The sequence below is a fragment of the Fulmarus glacialis genome, unplaced genomic scaffold, assembly GCF_000690835.1.
Source record: "Fulmarus glacialis isolate BGI_N327 unplaced genomic scaffold, ASM69083v1 scaffold19349, whole genome shotgun sequence".
Lineage (NCBI taxonomy): Eukaryota > Metazoa > Chordata > Aves > Procellariiformes > Procellariidae > Fulmarus > Fulmarus glacialis.
Genome location: NW_009234317.1, coordinates 18743 through 33691, shown reverse-complemented (window position 1 = coordinate 33691; position 14949 = coordinate 18743). Strand labels below are relative to the sequence as shown.

At 38.0% G+C, this 14949-nt stretch overlaps 1 protein-coding gene across 1 annotated transcript in view; it reads left to right on the top strand.

Annotated features, from left to right (window-relative positions):
- Window positions 1-1189: 1189 nt before the first annotated feature.
- LOC104082480 (xin actin-binding repeat-containing protein 2-like) overlaps window positions 1190-14949 on the top strand; it is a gene marked incomplete at its 5' end in the record, with an annotated part of 19041 nt that continues 5281 nt past the window's right edge. The window contains 5 exon segments of the mRNA XM_009585618.1: window positions 1190-1347; window positions 4229-4360; window positions 10570-10677; window positions 10998-11070; window positions 11754-11887. Coding sequence (XP_009583913.1) covers window positions 1190-1347; window positions 4229-4360; window positions 10570-10677; window positions 10998-11070; window positions 11754-11887 — 605 coding nt within the window.

Here is a 14949-nt window from a genome sequence, read left to right as displayed (position 1 = left end):
GGGGGAGGGGAGGGGGGCAGGGTGGGTTTTGGTGGAGTGTTTTTGAGATTTCAGAAAATACAATTGTTTAAAAAAAAGCAATGCAGGTTGCAACAAATTTATTCTGTCCTATTATGCAAGGACAAGAAGAAATATAGATGGATTTAGGGAAGATCAGGGTGCTCTGATATCTGCAGCACAAGGATTAAAAACCTAGATTCTGATGGCTTTACTAAAAATATATCTTCTTGAAGTTTTAAAATTCCCTCCCCTCCCAAAAAGGAAGAGAGAGTCCTGGTTACAGAAGTCCAGTGTCGTTCAACCCAATTTCCCATGCACTGTAGAAAAACCTTGGCAGGATAAGAGGAACTTCCAGCCTGTGGGATTATATGAAACCTCTTCTGCCCCTGATCACAGACAAGAGAGATGCTCACAATATACTTTTTTCCCCTTTGTCTGAAACAAGAAAGAAAAATATCTTTAAGCTAAATTTAAGGCACTTGTCTGAGTATTGTCTGAATTCTTCTAATACAGTCATATGACTGTAGAAAGCAGCAACGGAACACTTCCTAAAGCTACTTACTCCATGCTGCTCTTTCAGGAGTACTCTGAACCTTTGTCTCCACATTCACTGTGGCTGAATTGCAGATGCTTATAGATAAGTCTACAACCTTCACACCTTGAAATGAGGTTAAAATGTAGTTAGTAATTTAGATAATTTTCAATAAGGTTTTAGTAGTACTAAACTGACTAAAACATACTCTAATGCAATATCAGTAAACAACTGAAATGTACAATCAACTCGGAACGCACCCTCTGTTAAGCAAATTAATACTATAATGTATAAAGCTAATTAGAACATAATATATCTAATTGTAATTGGTTATTTGTAGTACTTACAATGACTTTTTACAGTATAACATAATGCAAATGTAACACTATCAAGAAAAATATACTATGCTTGCTGTTAAAATTGTATGGTTTTTTTTTAAAAAAAGCTTTTTGTTATTTCCGCAAGGAATTTCCCTCAGTTTCAAAAACTTTATTGAATTAAATTTTTCTGTACTTAGTAAGTTCTAAATTGAAAATAAGATACAGTTGCTAAAAAGTTTATAATACTGCTCCTTTCTACTACTGTTTTTCTTTCAAGATTTGGAAAAAAGGTACCTGTTTCCTTCTTAGCAAATATGATGTATGTTTATACTTACAGTGGGTTCTCACAAACTTGTAAGAGGACTACCTAAAGAGAGCACTCCCAGGGCTGATGACACATCGCTGGATTTCCAGGAGACTGTCTCCTTGAAAGAAAGAATGGCTATGTACAAGGCTGCTGTGTCCAAGATAGAGAGTAGCAACTCCTTTGCTCATGTAAGATATCAATGGTTCCTTATCTTCTTAGCTCTGTGTTTGCTTTGCATTCTTTATTTATACAAGCTGACTGATGGACGACAACGGGGATCAAAATTTGAAACCTAAATTACCAAATCTACTTAGCAAACGTATTGATGCATCAGTCTTTGTCTCTACTGAATGAGATTTTTCATGCTATATGCCTTTGGTCATTTGGACAATTCCCTTTAATTCATTGGAAGGACTGTTCTTTTTATTCCACTGTTGCATGAACTGCATTTATTAGGACCATAAGCTTGAGACAGATTAGCAACACAGTTATTCTTTCAGCTCATAATGACAAAACCCAGCAGTTTCTGCATTACTAAAAATATTACCAAATAATAAAATCATATTCAAAAGCACATTAAGTTTAGACCTCTTGCTATTCAAACTATTCAAAATTGCTGCATTTTAAAATACCAGCTTTATGAGACAAGGTGTATGAAAAAGTGTTGTTTTATAATAAAATTATTAAAAAATTGGCATTATATGAAAAAGTATTTAGAAAAAAACTTTTTTTTTTACTCACCTCTCTACATGTCTATCAATAGGGATTAGATATTTTACAGCAAAGTTTAATATTTATACCAAGTAGCACATAAAGTATTTGGCTAGCAGAATTTATAATCTATTAAAATAGAGCAAGACCACTTCACCACACATTTAATTATCAGTCAGGAATATCTGAAAATCGGGTCTTCAGAAAAATCAGGAAAATCTGCCTCAGTTTTGCAGAAATACTAAGGGGTAAAAAGTGTATTTTTACCATATCTTAAAATCCTACCTAGAAGTTGTAGCTCAATCCCCTCGTATCAGGAAATGGAGGTATTACCTTGGCTTGCTACAATGTTAGAATGACAATGGTCTTTGTTTATGCTAAACTTTCAGCACATGGGAAGAACACTTTTTTCTTACTGTAAACTAGGCCAGAGTAATTTCTGTAAATCAGAGAGTATCTGGCAAAAGAAGGACTACAATGCGGCTCTCACCAGCCAGCATCTTTGTCCATATAGAAGAAGAGCTGTAGAAGGGTTCCCAGTCCTACCTGCACTTTGATCTGCAGCAGCTGAAGGGACCTTCTGGGTGCTTGGATAGCCCAGAAGCCACATAGTGAAAACAGCCACCAGCCACACTCATCAGAGTCCAGGTGTCTTCCAACCACCAAATTCCTGCCTGCTGACTTCCTTATTGCCTAATTGCCTGTGTGTATTTGGAGCAGATTCCTGCAGTTCACCTGGCTGAGAAGATTCTAATTCCCTACTCCTGTAATTTGAAACATTGCTGAAGTTAGTACTCTCTCTCAAAAAGAACAGAACTGTGTGAAGCCTGACCCAACCTAACTGTGTTGACCACATAGGAACTATTTCATTTACACTCTGGAACTCCTCGCAATTTCTTGTTGAAATGGATGGTTGCTGAAAAATGAACTGTATATCCCATTAAAGGAATTAATACGTTTCCTTAAATGACCCCCTCTAACTACCTCCAAATGCTGGCAAGGTGTGCCTGAAATGGTCATTCACTAAAAGAATTACTTTTCACATTCACACATCCATGTACATATAGAATCATGCCACCTTCATCACAGGGGAAAAAAAAAAAAAATCTGTTTTTTATGATCTGCTTATTTACTCATCAGGAGTAAGCACTAAACCTAAGTTTACTTAGTAATGTTCATTACAAGGCTATTTCTAATTATTGGGTGGTTTATTTTGTACATACTGATTATGAAGCTCAAATGATGAAAGCTTTGTTCTAGATGTAACACGTAAGGGACAGAACTAGAACAGGGAGCCTAAGGGTAAGGGCACTCTTATGACCTTCGGCACTGTTGTTAGTGAAGAAAGATCATCTCACAAAGGCCTGCTTGAAGCTCTCTGCATGTTTTTCAACAATACCTATTGAAAAAATACAGAGAGGGCCAGGTGGCAATTCTGAATGCAACAGAACTCAGGATAGACAAGTAGAAGAGGGAACAGCAGAGAAGGATTGTTCTGCAAAGTGATTGTTACTGACCTACTGACCTACTCCTTTTGGTGCTAAAGATTCAGGCCAAACATGCACATTTTTCAAGTATACATTGGCCTGTAGTTTTCCAAATCACGATGTATGGCTCCTGTGCAGTGGTCTATGAACTTGCCAGAAACACTATTTATGATTGTCTGAGTCATTCTTGCAAAGAGAGAGTATTACATGGCTGAAATTACATGGCTGATCCCTGAAACTACAGAGGAAACCACTGAGTCCTCAGACACTAGTTTAGGCAGAGATGAATGTGCACCTACACCAGCAGGATCTATTTCACACAGGCGCATTTAGCAACTAGTGTTAAATAAATTCTAGATTGCAAAATTCCAAAAGAACTTCATAATTTGCAGGTCTTAATTTTTGGTTGACAAGTAAAAGTCCTAAAATGGGACAATGAGATTCAACATTTAATGTTAACAATATGTATATGTTTTGTATTTTAATGACAACACCTGAAAAAATAACTGTCTTATTAGAATCATAGAATCATAGAATCATAGAATCATTAAGGTTAGAAAAGACATCTAAGATCATCGAGTCCAACCGTCAACCCAACACCACCATGCCCACTAAACCATGTCCCTAAGTTATTACTGTATCTATTCTGAATGCTAATGTTAATTCATGTGTGCTGTTAAAATAAGTAGGGTTTACAGATTACATCAGTGGAAGTTGTCTGTAAGAGGCTACAGACATAACCAAGTGATTCCAAATTTTCCATTTATAAGCATTGTAGCATACTGTTACTAACTACTTTTTAAAAAATCAGCTCGTAGAAGTACATTCTTAGTGCAAATGCAAAACAACTGGCCTTATTTTACCACTCTAGACTTCAGAGAAAACCAAGTTCTGTACTGTGCCCGGTGGCCTGGCAGCAGTGAGGAAACAATTTGAGAGAGTGCAGATGACCTCTTCACAAAAGACCTTTGCTCAGTACCAGCACCAGCACAAATCTGTACAGGTAATAATAGCATTTTTAATACTAACAAATGAAGTATGCCCTGCTAGATAGCTTGAGGAAAAAAAATGATTGTTTGCTTTACTGAAGAGTTTTCATTATGACTAAGACATTTCCTTAATGTTCATACTCATAGAATTTTCTCTTTGAGATATACTACAGGAATCATATATTTTTTTGTGCAGACGAACACTCAATATAGGCAATACTAGACTTACAGAAAATAGATGAGTAAAGCGGATTACTACCATAGCAGTATTTTATACTGAACCTTGTCTATAGGACTGTAATTCGTTATCAGGTATCATGGTAGTATTTTGCATATATTGCACTTGACATGATGTTAAACCATTCTCTTTCAAACAGAGTTTCCTGCTTCCATTGAATTAAATCTAATCAACTCCCCTAAACAGATCAAAAATTGCACAGAAGAACCCAGATGCTACATAAAGGTAGAACGAAGCAGCAGCTAAGTGTTATTTTAGAGAAAAGGTCTTTACATTTTATTACTTCATTAGCATATACCATGAAAAATTGTTGTAGGAGATGATGATTTTGGACTATGTGAAACCCCCTATAATAAAACACACTGCACAATCTGTCCTGTGCGCTCTGAAAAACAGTAATGGCACAGTGAATTGCTTTACCATCCTGCACTTCTTGGAGAGATTTTTAAGCAATATTGCTCTCCGACTTTGTAGAACAGGACACATCAACATTCTGCCATAGGTTCATTTTCATGTTAAATAAGTATCATCATATCTACCCGTCATCTCTCATTTCTTACACATTAATACCGATATCAACAATTTGCACAAGACAACAAGCAAAACTCCAGTTTGTAGGGGAGAAGACATAGTTTGTTGCAGATGTATTAAAGCATTTTTAACTAAACAGAAAAATCCCATAGTTGGACATAATCATACTGGAGCATAATCCTTGGTAATAGGAAGTGTTACGCACATCCTTTTTTGATGATGTGGTCCAACCTAGCTGCCATTTATCTGTGTGAAGAAATGCAGAACTGTGTGCAGAAATTATGTGACTTTTTCTCTTACTCAGAACCGAATAATTTCATTTCTATGATGTGAAGATGCATTTTCCCTGGCCTAATAGTGACATCTAGTTCTCCACACAGCTACTATCGTGGTTCCACTTATTCAACAAAGATGTGACCTCTAAGCATACTGATCCATGCATTTGTCCTCTGTGGCTAGTTGAGGAGGGTCTCTCAAATTGTCATAGAAATAAAATCACTCAGACTATATGGACCAATCTTTAAATTGAGGTTAAATAACTTTTACTGCAAGACCATAAAATCCCATTTCTATCTAACATAACTGCACTCTCATGGAAAATGGGATTATACACTTAGGTAGTTGAAAGATTATTCAAGGTCACTGAATCAATCCTGGGGCAAAACAGAGAAATCATGTAGTTTGAAGACAGATCTCCAGATCTAGATAAATTCAAAGTATTAATCCAAGCTAAAATAATGAAGCAATTCATTTTGTAAACAGTAATCTAAATAGCTGAACATTTTACTACATATTCAATTATTGCATAAGGAGTGCATGGCTTTTCATTCAAAATATTGACATCAAATATGCAAATAATAACTATTTATCTTTCTGTTTTTCTCAGGCAGCAGCCATCACTCATAGCTCTCTTCATTGTAAGTTCCTTGTGAGAGGTGCCATATTACCAGTAGGATGCACTAAACTCTTGTCCAGAATGGTGAGCAGCAATGAAAACTGATCACAGAATTGCCATGTGCTCACAAACTCAATCAGAGTTTGTTTAGAGACCTGGTCTTTAACTTGACCACTGGCATCATGAGCACCTTTCACCATCAGCCACCAAGCTGAGAAGAGGTCATGAGCTTCAGTGTTACTGTTCTGCAAATGCTGGCCTGGAGTGGTTTGCTACACCAGCTCAGCTAGCTAGCCGCTCAGAGAAAGTCTCACTATCCAGTGTCAGATACAAGCCCTTTCTGGCAAGTGAGCTGAACCTCCTACATAGGAAGGATGAGTGGAGTATATTGAAAGTATCTGATATTCACTCAACCATATAGTATCGTGTGTCAGGAATGACACAGGTATAGCTACACCTCCTTCATTGAGGGTCATTCCAGACAAATTTTCTAAGATTGCTAGTGTAGCAATTGCCAATTTTCTAGCAATTGCAGGGGATAAGATTGAATAACAGGACAGTGTTAGTGAATGGTGAAAACCTTACCTTTTTATGAAAATATTCCATATAGTGCCCAAAACACCCTAAGTATCTATATACAACTAAGCAAGGCTGACAAATCATAGAGATGAAGTGCAGAGAAGTGAAGTTCTTACAGGAAATTTCTGCAAGACTCTCACAGTACTGATGCGCAGATGATACCGTGATAAGAACATAAATAGGTAAAAAAGCGTAGCTTTGAGGAAGAAATAAAGATCCACACCAAGTAAATGTTACTGATTTTGTAACTGAAGCTTTAGGCTCACAATTTACTTCCACTGCTGCCTAAAGGGAACTGCAAGTTTGAACATACTGATCATTTAGAACAGTAAGTTCCAAATATGCTGATACGTAAATGATACCGTATTAGCCAACTTCCCACAGAGCTTATATGATGACCATAATGTACAGTTCAACTAAAAGCAAAATGCTTCAAATGTGAGAGAGTAAAAGGCTTTCTTGTGCTTGGACAAGCTTTTGGGCCATTTGATCCCCTTGAACAATACATACACACATATATAGAATTGTATACACGTTTTATGTACATATGCATATAACATAGCATACATATTCTGGAATTCAAAGCAATTTTATTTTTGAACAGGAAAGTATGTTTTGTTTGTTGTCAGAACAGAAGGAAACTGCAAAAATGTCAACACAAAAAAGCAAACCTTGGTCTAAAATACACAGAACAGTTACTGAAAATTCAAATCTTGGAACATTTTGCAATAAGAATTCTATCTAAATTATTGCAGCGCTGAGGCACTAAGATTGATGTATGGGCCACTAACATATAAAACGCGTGTAGCAATTACAGTTTTCTTCAGTAACAGAATCTGAATGCCTACATAAAAATGCACTCCCCTAACAAAACGTATAGAGACATTCTCAGATTTATATCTTTTTTTTAAAATAGTACTGTTTTAGGTTAAAATGACTTATTATCCAGAGACACAACAGGACACTATAGCCCTCTGTATTAAGTACCATACAGATATGCATGGGAAGGCCAGCAGCCCCCATAAAGGGTGACTTGAAACAAATGGAAGAGAATGGAGGGTGACGGAAGTCTGAAATAAAAAGAAAATGACCATAAGAAATGATTCGTGAGCTAGCAGCATCCCAACAATCATCCAGCTGACAGTGTTTTCTGAAGCTCACGCATGTTATGGCATAGAATAAACAAAAAGTAATTGAAAGGTGATTCTTGGGGCACGGGAAAAGCAACCGTAATAATTGCCTTTTCACTCTTGCCACCAAAAATGACTTTGAGTTCTCTGTCTGTCCTCCTCCCCTGCACAGATGGAGTGGTGCTGTTCCCTCCTGACACCGCGATGGGGGATCTGGTTGATTAAATAACCTTGCTTGATTTAATAATGCACAGTACGGCAGGAATTGTGTATTCCACAGAAACAAATAAAGGGATCAAGTTCCCACAGGCATAACTCTTAACTAGTATTAAATCTAGATCATAATCTTCAGCCACAGTCCTGCATTGGAGGCACAAATTATCCTGCTTAATAAGATAAAAGCAACCTTATCCCATGCAGACCATCAAATAATTCTACAGAATATTCTCCAAAATCTACAAAACATGCCACAAACTCTAATTGGGTAGACTAAATTAATCCTACCTACAGGATATCCTATCCTATATCCAACAGTTGGCCATTACAGAGGAGAGATGAAATCACAGGTCTTCCTGCTCTCCACTTATTTGGAATAATAAACAAGCAGCATTTTACCCTCTGTCACTGGAATTTCAATTAGCCATCTTGACAGACACACAAAACACGAGAACCTCCAAGTTGCTCTTCCTCCCTGCAGGCCCAGAGCAAGGCCATGTAATTATATTGTCAAAATCTGGCCCATAATGTTTAGGCTGCATTTTAGACGACCATAGCTGTCGCATTAAACGATTATGATCTTTTGCAATATAGCAACTACTTCATAAGCAGTACCAAAGTTACAGCAATAAAGCACTAGTGACATTCAGATTAGATTTGCTTCCTGACTACATTAAGCCTAATTATATTCCTTTTTAATATGCCACACCATTCAAAGGACACATAATGACTATCATGAACATATTTCGTGTCTCATGAATGAGCTTTTCCAGTAATGAGAGCTTGACTTACATATCTAAAACATGCACATTAGAACAGAAAAGCATATCTTAAATGAAAAAAGCATATATATGCATAATACATTGAAAAGCATATCCATATAAAATGAAAAGGCATATTATACATACACCTACACACAGTCAGTAAACAGAATAGATGGAAAAATTTGCACTTCATTGTCTTTGAACTGCCTCTTTTCAGCTTGGTATGGGGTTGGCTCTACGTCTCCTCATGTTGTGCAGCTCCCTCACAACTGTTACACATACAGAACTTTGCGAGTGTAAACCATGCTCTGACCTGCTCTCCTCAAGCCTCACCTCACTTTGACAGTTCACTTTGCAGTAGACAGGATTAATTTTGATACTGGTAATGCACTAAAGCATTTACTGGGCCAGTAATCAGAAAATTTATTCTACCTTTGTTCATATGATTTTAATTCATCTTATAGTTGAAACAGGTGAATTGGCAGCACAGAGGTGGAAGAGAATTCCTAAAGCCCATAAAGGGGATGCACGTTGTTTCTCTGCCATAGAACCTACGAGCCCTTGCTGCCTACTGTATGGCAGAAATTATGGGCCAGGCAGTGGATGCTCCCCTATATTGATTCAGCAGAAATGTTAGTGGAGATGCAAGCAGTGTAAGCATTCCTTAGTTTGAAGGTGGAATAAATCCCGTAAATACACGCTTTGTCATGGGATGACTAAGGGAGAGAGCTAATTTCTTGCCCCACAATTAGCTGGATTTCAAGGAGGTGCCCGGATATGAGATGCAGGAAGCCTACAGCTCTCTGTTGCGCTAGATGTATAGCAGCAATCTCAGAAACACAGTGCTGCCTCCATTCACATTCACATTACACTGAACGCTTGGGAAGCTCTTGCTGGAGGGACCAGAAGCTCCTTTCATTTGAAAGCTTATTATCAGTAGAAACTAATAGGCAAGCTTCCGTCTCACAAAGGAAGAAGAAAATTTAATTTGACATGAGTGAAATTATTTGTTAGATGTCTCTGTGTGCATGGTAGTGTGCAAGAGAGAGGAAGCACAGGACTGATATCCTAATAATATCATCCTTAGGATTTATTTCTTCTAATCACTAAATCTCAAAATACTCCATGGATACAGGTAATGTGATGTAACACAGGTTCTGTGACAGGCTTTAAATAAGAAAACAAATCACTGCCAGAATCTGGAGTCAAACTAGACATAGATAACCTCAGAAATTAGTTTACACGGACATCTTGGACAGTGCTTTAAACTCTCAACGATATGCTCTGTTTATTACACTGCAGTTGTCAGACTTGTAGATACAATGCTAGCCTGTGTATTTTATAGGATGTTCTGGTTAGCCTATGGGTCATATTTTTCACAAGTGCAATTCAGCATGATTTCTGCATCACAAGAGTTGTATAAAGCATATGCAGGAAGTCAGCATCTCTTATAGAGACATATTATTGTACTTCTTTTTACAAAGTTGCATTAGCCTCATGCCCGCTAATAGGTAACAAGTTGATGGCACAGCACATAAAGTCAGAACCAGTCTTCCTAGTCACCTTCGTCCCCTTACAGTCTAATTATACATTGTACATATTCATGCAGCTTTCCGTGTCTGCTGGTCAAAATCTGGCTGCAGTAACAGAAAGGACTTGACATCTTGTGTGTCATAAAAAAGCCTGTTCCAATTTTTACGGCAGCAAATATCAATCATAGTAACAATGGTACTCTGCTGTAAAATGACTGTTCTAGTTACACCACTTACATTAGAATTTATTTGTGAAGGCCCTCCATAGGGAAAAAAAAAAAAGAAAAATCCAATTTACTATTAGCTGTTAATGTGCCATTATTTTTATTTGTCTTTAGGAAACGTCAAGTAGCAGTCAGCACACAGTATCAAGCAGGACCAGGGAAGCTAAGTGCAACGAAATGTCCTCCAAAGAAAGTCAAATGGAAGCCTCTCAAACACAAGAGGTAACTATATCAGTTAATAATTATGTCATTAGACAATTATACTGATGCTGATACATATCTTCTTTGCTTCTTCTTCCTTTACAACTTGGCACAGCAAGATCTGGATGTTCTGCTGATAGCCTCCCTCATTAGGGAGTGCATAATAATTTTTTAAGATGTTTTATTAAGTGTTTTTAATTTTTTTTTTTTTAACATGGTAATTAATTAGGTTTCCATTCATATTTTTCTTTGATGTAACATTTTAAATACAGTTGCAGAAGTATGGAAAATTCTTACATATTGCATTAAATCCTGTAGTAAAGTGAAGGTTTTGTGCACAGGTTTCTCATCACGAGCAAGTTACTCATGAGATAAAAATGGCTTCTACGTTCATTGAGCACACTGATGAAACAGGTAAGAATTGGCATGAGAATAAAGGCTCACAAATGAGCAATGTCTTTACTCACAGAAATGTACCTTAGCATACAAGTGCTCTTAGCATACAAACATGAAAATGCACATTGCTCCGAATTCTCAGCAAAGCACGTTCAGTGGGACTTCAGTGGGACTTCAGAAATGAGTTTAGAATTCGGTGTGAAGAGATGGCTTTTGCATAAGGAAGTGGTTTTAAACGTGTGCTCAGCAGCTTAAAAGAACTGGGGACTTGAAGAATAGTCTGAAAACACAGGCAAACACGAGCCCACATATATAAAAAATTCTGGATGAGAAAGGTTCAATTTATAGCTGAACTGAATAGCCCTACAGAATATGACCACAGTGTTAAGACACTGCTGCTGCTGCAGTTTAGTCCCGGTGTTAGAATTCACGCATTATATTCTCCCACAGACCCCAGTCAACCTTTAGCCCTGCCACACCACTCAGGTATGGCAAAACAGTAGGTGGTAACATGTCCCTCAACAACTAGTCTGCCGTTCTCTCTGCGGATTTCTGTTCATGATCAAGTGACTCTCTCGACTTCTGCAAGGCTAAGTACAATTTTTCTAACGTAATCATGTTTTGTAATTCACTGATAAAGTCAGTTTCATAAAATGCAGGGTGGCGGAAAAATGATCTTTTTTATTCTTCTTTCATTGCAGTAATTAATGCAGCTCAGAACGAAGAGCTCCCAAAAACTGTAACACAGATTTTAAAACAGCAGATTGAAAGGACAGCTCAGGAAAAGGCTGTTCACTCTGACAGAGAGACTGCAACACCTGCAAAAGAAGTAAAGGTCTGTGCTTTTAATAAGAGGGATCTTTCTTTATGCAAATTAGAAGTGGTGAAGTTAAGACATTGGTCCATCATGCAGTCTGAATTTCTATTTTGACTAATTGTGATTAAAAATGTAACCTATGAAAGTGGTGGGAATATATGGACTTTAGGAATTAAGTTCACGTAATGTAATAATAAGTACATTAGAAGGCTCAACAAGTACTTACAGTATGTGACAAACACAATTAAAAGTAGACCCTTATAAAAACTTTTAGATTCCTGTCTCCTCTTTCCTTGTCTTGAATCTATAAATACGTATAATTTCTGTCACCACAGCTTCTCAGAAGCATGTATTTTATGTGAACTAAGACGTTTATACAAACTTTTCCAGCCACAATTAAGAAAATGCTTAGAGAAACATTACCTGAATTAGGCTTCTAATATTTTATCAGATGAATATGAAACATGGAATATGATGTCAGATGTGCAGCAGGCTAGATATGGCTTTGCCTTCATCATTCAGATGTTCACAAGACCAGAAAAACAATGTTGAGAGTGGCGTGAAATCCACAGAGGAGAGGTCCTCTCTATAAGATGGGTCTTTGAGAACCAGCCTTTCATTCCAATTAAAGATGAACCGCCAGACCCAGACAAAGCTAGAAGCATTGCAGACCAGGAAACCATTGCAGGTGGAAATGTTAAATACATAGCCTGAATGTTTCAGACGCAGCCTCTTGATGCACTGCGTGCACATGCTCCAGGCTCTGCAGGAACTATGGACAAGGCTCTTGCACTAGTTAGAGGAGGTGTTCACGCAGTCACGTGGATGTTTGAAATGCAGGCACTGGACTCTATGAGGGACAAAAAACAGATGAAACTCACATCCGAGAAGTTTCTAGTGGTGCTGTAAAGACTCTGAGGCACATGCTGGAAGCACAGAACCTGAATAAACTTGGGCAGCTCTACCCAGCGGGTGTGCTTAACTTCTTGCAGCTGAACCTGAGCTGAAAGAGCTTAAAGGAAGTGTGAAGAAAAGCATAAAGCATTTTGAACCTCAGCCATTGTCTGTTACCAGAGACAACTTTGGTCAAAGACTGGAGAATGAAGCTGTCCATAGGGAAGACACTGAAAAGAGGCACATCAGAATAGGAGACAGGACAGTTGAAACGCAGCCTTTACCTGTGATCAACAAAGACCTGTTGGAAATTAAAGTGGTACATGGAATCTCAGTGGAGAAAAACATGAGCGGTGCTGTGCGCAAGGCGAAACAGTTAGTTGAAACACAGCCTTGGCACTCAGAGGATTCAGAGGAATTAAGTCCAGCTGAAACATCATCACAAAAATCAAACAAGCAAGATCAAGGTCCCGCACAAGATGCAGCAGTCCCTGTAACACCATAGCAAAGCACCCTTTCTGATTCTGAATTTGATGGCAATGATAAGCAAGTAGTACAAAAATATGATGCAGGAATTCAAATAGATCTCCATGAAGACCAGAAGGCTGAGAAGCTGAAGAGGCAGGAACTGTTGTGAAAGCCTCTAGCTACTATCTCTTCCACCACTATGAGGATAATGCTACAAGAGCTATCCTACTGAATTATATAGAGCAAAATAAAAATAAAAATAGGTACTAAAATGAAAATAGATATTAAAATTAAAATAGCATTACTGCTGTATTTGAGAAATATTAATATGCTAGAAAATGTGCACAGAATGCACCTGACATGCTTAAATTTAATGCAACATCCTCTTAACTGAGGTAAAATATTGCCTGTATAAAATAGCTCTAGAGATAAAATAATGGTCATGTGTTGTGCACATCTGTTTTTAGTTTATTAAAGCACAATATGTGACTTAAGACAAAGTGAACTACGTTTCCGTGGGTTTCCTGTTTGAGTAAAATTACTGAAACGGTTTACAAATTAAAATGCAATTTAAAAAATTTTTCCGCCATTTCCTGCTGGGCGATTTTACCAGTTGATACAGCCCTAGTCTGAATTAAGGCCACAAACCCATTTACCTGATGTCAGAGTCCAGGTTTCACATCACTAAGGAGTGGAGGCACCCAGCGTCCCTCAAAAAGCTGAGCCTGTTATTTGTTTCATATTGAAGTAAACTTTTAAAATACATGAAGTATGTGAATATATATATGAATATTTATATACAAATATGAACTAAAAATTGAAAATAAAACATGCCTTCTTTTTCATGGTGCATGTGTTACTTAAAAATTATAATAAAATAGTATTTAGATTGCACTGAATATGGATGGGATCCTGTAGGAAAACCAGATGTTACCATAGCTTTAGCAATTTGAAATACATGAACAGAATGCTGATGCTTGAACAGCAATGAAAATGGCAGAACAAAGCTAAACGCTCCTGTACCTGCATAACTCCTAAACGGAAAGCTCTACTTTGGGTTTCCCAACTCTGTGCACTGAGAAGAGAAGGGTGCTACCTCTGTTCATGCTAGGAGCAGAATTAAACATGAGTAGCTTGTGATCCTGTAAAATGAGGCTCAGTCTGGTGGTGGTCCAATAAAATACTTAATGTGGTGGGTTGGGCCTGGCTGGCAGCTAAGTCCACACCCAGTCGCTCGCTCGCTCGCTCACTCCCCCCCCAGTGGGATGGGAGAAAGAATCAGAAGACCAAAAAAATCAAGAAAACCTGTGGGCAGAGGTAGAGACAGCTTAATAGGTGAAGCAAAGCTGGGGTGCGAGCAAAGCAAAATAAGGAATTGATTCACTACTTCCCATCAGCAGGCAGATGTTTAGCCATTTCCTGGAAAGCAAGGCCTCAACATGCACAACAGTTACTTGGGAAGACAAATGCCATAGCTCTGAATGTCCCCGCTTCCTTTCCCTCAGCTTTTATTGCTGAGCACGATGTCATATGGTATGGAATATCCCTCTGGTCAGTTGGGGTCAGCTGTCTTGGTTGTGTCCTCTCTCAACTTCTCGTGCATCCCCAGCCTGCTCCCTTGGGGCAGGGAGAGGGGTCAGAGTGGGAGGAAGGAAAGGCCTTGACGCTGTGCAAGTGCTGTTCAGCAATAGCTAAAACACTGGTGTGTTATCAACACT